This window comes from Helianthus annuus, chromosome 12 (assembly GCF_002127325.2).
Source record: "Helianthus annuus cultivar XRQ/B chromosome 12, HanXRQr2.0-SUNRISE, whole genome shotgun sequence".
Lineage (NCBI taxonomy): Eukaryota > Viridiplantae > Streptophyta > Magnoliopsida > Asterales > Asteraceae > Helianthus > Helianthus annuus.
The window spans coordinates 4,699,139-4,703,873 of NC_035444.2; the positions used below are offsets into that span (position 1 = coordinate 4,699,139).

At 32.7% G+C, this 4,735-nt stretch overlaps 1 protein-coding gene across 1 annotated transcript; it reads left to right on the forward strand.

The window, feature by feature from the left end:
• The first annotated feature begins 1,424 nt into the window (after window positions 1–1,424).
• Window positions 1,425–4,232, forward strand: LOC110893863 (cytochrome P450 734A1). Its single transcript, XM_022141011.2, has 5 exons — window positions 1,425–1,635; window positions 2,420–2,643; window positions 2,721–2,962; window positions 3,048–3,420; window positions 3,504–4,232. Exons 1-5 carry the CDS (start codon window positions 1,425–1,427, stop codon window positions 3,969–3,971), a joined length of 1,518 nt encoding a protein of 505 aa, XP_021996703.2. The 3' UTR covers window positions 3,972–4,232.
• Window positions 4,233–4,735: the final 503 nt, after the last annotated feature.

Here is a 4,735-nt window from a genome sequence, read left to right on the forward strand (position 1 = left end):
ACCCAAAAAAATATGGAGGCAGAATTAGTCATATCTTTTATTTTATAAAGGGTAAATTATTTTTTAGTCTTTGTCAAAATAAAAAAGTTTAACATTCTGAGTCCTTGTATTTTAATAGTTTTAACCACTTGAGTTTAAATTCAAAATAATTGAAATCAAAATGGTGTAAAATGAGTGATTAGGGACTCGGGGCGTTAAACTTTTTGATTTTGAACTCAAGTAGTTAAAACCACTAAAACACAAAGACTAAAAAATAATTTACTCTTTTATAAAAAACCAAAATTAAAATTGAATAGTAATTTAAAATTGACTAAACCAAAACCAGTCACAAAAAGGGGGACAATGTTTATTAAGAAAATAACAAATATAATAAATTTGGTCGCAAATTGTCCAATCGCTAATTTTCAAACCCTAATATCCATCTTAAAATTTGGTCGGAAAACAATGTGACGAGGGTTTAATCATATCAACCGTTGAAACGATCACAAATGAGCAATTTCTATCGTTTTGGCAGTCGCATATGTTTGTTTTGTATTAACGTTTCAACTCTTGATTATTAACAAAATATTCAAATTAAAAAGTATTCGATCAACCTTTGTTAACATATCAAAATACTTTAACTTAAGAGAATCAATAACTCACGTGCCTTTTGTTTACATAATAATATTACAAAACATCATATACTAAAATCTTTAATCATAACGGTTTTGATCAACCTTGTACGACATGAGATTTAAGTATTTAACCATTAAAAGAAAACGTTATAAGTTCTCTTACCCGACATGTTTTTCTTCTTCACTTATGATAATTTTTTGTAACCGACAACAACTTTGGTAGCATTAAAACTGGAAGATCATGAGAAGCAGCACAACCCCCTGAGAACATATACTTCAAATTACAAAAAAGGTACATGTACTTTAATTTATTACACTTTTAGTACACACCTACAGAATCTTGATATCTTATAACATTTTGGTCCATTAATCTCATAAATGCTTTCCTTCAAATTTCAACTAATTTTCATTTTTAATTAGTTTTTCAAATATATACAGCTTGGTAAGATACTGTCAAAATTTGAGTCATCCGGCCAATTAATTGACGCCATGTGTATATATATACACATGTTAAGTTTTTATTAGTTGGTTTACTTATTGATATTGATATATTATAAAAATAAATACATAAATTGTTATTAATTTGGTATTTTTAGATTTGACAAATATAAAGCAAACTAGAAGTGAGGGACTAAAAGTGAAAGATGTTGGATAGTTGAGGGATGATTACTCAAACATAAAACACAAAAGCTGCTGTATAAAAGGCCTAAAAAACAAGCAGTTTAGAGAGAGACAGAAAGAGAGAGAAAGATGAAAGAAGAGATGATGATGATGTTAATAATATTTTTTACAGGAATATTAGTGTTTGTTATGAAGGTGTTGTGGTTGAAACCAAAGAAGATTGAAGAACACTTTGGGAAACAAGGCATAAAGGGTCCTCCATATTGTTTCTTCATTGGTAATGTTAAAGAGATTATAAGTTTGGCTATGAAGGCTTCTTCACAACCCATACCTATGCCTTTCTCTCACAATATCCTGCCTAGGGTTCTCTCTTTCTACCATCATTGGAACCAAACCTATGGTATTTTTTTTTCATTTTATAATTGTTTCTTTTTTGTTTAGTGCCATCATAAGTTCATAACTATCTTGACTGATAAGATCAAGGAGATTCAAACTGATCATGATCATCTGAATAGTTTTTGTGCCAACAGTTTTGTTTCTTGGATAAGTTTTATGATTTATATTCTTTCTATTCATCTTTTTTACATGGTTTTCTGTTATTTCTTGTGTTTTTCTCTTTATATTTGTTGACTGTAGTAATGATCAATGTGATTCAAACTGATCATGAATTCATGATCATCTGAATATGGATTCTTGATTTGATGCTTTCAATTCACATGATCAGGAATAGTTGTCTAGGAACAAGTTTTGTTTCATGGATAAGTTTTTGGATTTATAATCTTTTTGTTTATCTTTTTTATAGGGGTTTCTGTTATTTCTTGTGTTTTTCCCATTATATTTGTTTTTTTAAAGTATATATAGCACATGTGTGTTTATTATATGTATATATAATCCTTTATGTATGAATGTTAATTGTGGCAAACTATGTCCATCAAGGAGTTATAACACATGCCATATGATGTAAAGACTCATTTCACTATCACTTTTAACACATCATCATCATCATCTATGTGTCCTTATACTTGTTTTATGTTTCTTCAACTTGATGCTTACTATTTCAAGCTCCAATTTTGGTCTTGATACAAATTATCTAACTCCTATATGACCATTTCATGCAGTTTATGTCACATTACTTTAAAAGGCATATGTAATTGATATGGATTTTGTTGATGCAAATTATGTAGGGCCCATGTTTCTTGTATGGTTTGGACGAACGGCTCGTCTCACACTTGCCGATCCCGACCACATTCGAGAAGTCTTTTGTTTGAAACCAGAATTCTATGAAAAATTTGAAGCTCACCCTCTTATCAAACAACTTGAAGGCGATGGTCTCCTTAACCTCAAAGGAGAAAAATGGGCATACCATAGAAAAATCATCACTCCAACATTTTACATGAATAATATAAAAGTAAATTTTTCTACCTCTCAATTTTCTAATTATTGATTTATTACTGAAAATATTGAACTTATTGTTTTTTTTTATAGTTGTTTGTACCCGTATTAACGGGTAGCGTGGTGAAAATGCTAGACAAATGGTTAACCATGTCGGATTTTGGGAAGGTGGAAATCGAAGTGTCTCAATGGTACCAAAACCTAACCGAGGATACAATGACTAGGACCGCGTTTGGAAACAATCACCTAGATGGAAAGCGTATCTTCCAATTACAAGCTCGACAAATGATCTTAACTTCTGAAGCATTTAAAGCAATTCCCATTCCGGGTTACAAGTAATGTATCTCAAAATAGATCATTGTAGACACTTTAAAGAAAATAATCTCATTCGAAATTATATCACATTTTTTGGTTTTTTAGGTTTTTACCCACAAAAAGGAATTTAGAATCTTGGAAATTACATAAGGAAATAAACAAGAGCTTAATAAGAGTAATTGAGAAGAGAAGAACATTGGGTGACATGGATATGGTAAATGGGCCGAAGGATTTACTTGGGCTTATGGTCGAAGCGAGTAGGAAAGAATCCTCACCGGTGATCACGGCACATGACATTGCGGAGGAGTGTAAGAGTTTTTTCTTTGCCGGTGAACAAACCACGGCCAATTTGTTGACATGGACCACCGTATTGCTAGCAATGCACCCAGAATGGCAGGTGATAGCACGTGATGAGGTGCTTAATGTGTTTGGATCATGTGACATCCCCACTAAAGATTGTGTTTCCAAGCTTAAAATGGTAATTTCTCTCTCACACATGTTATATCATATTATAGTTGCATGACTAATGTGTTACAATCATTAACCATTATTGTTATGCAGTTGAACATGATACTCAATGAATCCTTGAGACTATATCCCCCAATCGTGGCGTCGCTTAGACGAGCAAAAGCCAATGTGGAACTTGGAGGGTATAAGATCCCACGTGGGACCGAGTTTCTCATTCCAGTCGTGGCTATCCATCATGATCAAAGCATATGGGGTACTGACGCTAATGAGTTTAATCCACGTCGATTCTCGAATGGAGTGGCACGTGCATCTAAACATTCCATGGCCTTTTTTCCTTTTGGGCTCGGTGTTCGCAGGTGCATTGGACAGAATCTTGCTATTCTACAAGCAAAGTTGACTATTGCAATGATATTACAAAGATTCTCTTTTGAGTTGTCTCCAAAGTATCAGCATGCACCTACTGTTCTTATGATGCTTCATCCACAACACGGTGCACCAATTATTTTCAAATATTTACGGACGAGTCCTAGCACCAAAGAGAATGAAGGGTCATTTCCCTAGAGTAGTGCCCTACTTGTGTGAGTAGACCTTATTCATTTTAGTGCACACAAAAAACGACCCCTAAAGAGAAAAGTGAAAAGAAAAGGAAAACTATATTAAAAAAGCAACAAAACAAATGATCAGCCGAATAAATCGTAAATTAAATTTATTTTTATTTATGCTATATTTTAAAATATATGGAATGGCCCATCTCAAGTACAAAATGCAGTATTACCGGTATTAGTGTTTAGAATTTGGACATGTGACTAGCTAGATATCTTCATCCCCTCATGTGATGTAAATCTTGTTCAAATTTAACACCACCTTGTGTAAATATGTGGTTATACTCTGGCATGTTCTTTTATTTTAGCATCTATATTTGATATAGTAATTCTTGACTTGTTACAATGTTTATGTTATACATAACTTAAATACGGTGTTGTTGTGATGACTAGTCTGGCTGGCCCAATCGGTTTAAAGGGAGTCGTCAATGTGTTTACGAAATAATTAATCATGCTACGATGAACGGACTAGCTTTAAGTGAACTGGTTGAAGCGGTGAAGAACGTTAATGTCTGTCTACTTCATTTGTGAGCCGATTGGTTTTTGAACCCTTAGTGACTAAGTTTTCAGAACAATGTCATAGGATATTCTAAACTGTAGGTATTTGTTAGTTTTTATTTATCAATAACAAAATAAAAACCTAAATAGATATTTTCATAAAATTTAAGACAAAGGAAACAAAGGGAGGAAATGATGCCTTTTTATGTTGAGTTGTGCTCCCAA

Excerpts from the sequence above, each read along its gene's own strand:
- LOC110893863 (XM_022141011.2), top strand. The coding sequence starts at position 1,425 with ATGAAGGTGTTGTGGTTGAAACCAAAGAAGATTGAAGAACACTTTGGG. Across the intron at positions 1,636-2,419 it reads TCATTGGAACCAAACCTATG|GGCCCATGTTTCTTGTATGG; the intron begins GTATTTTTTTTT and ends CAAATTATGTAG. Across the intron at positions 2,644-2,720 it reads TTTACATGAATAATATAAAA|TTGTTTGTACCCGTATTAAC; the intron begins GTAAATTTTTCT and ends TTTTTTTTATAG.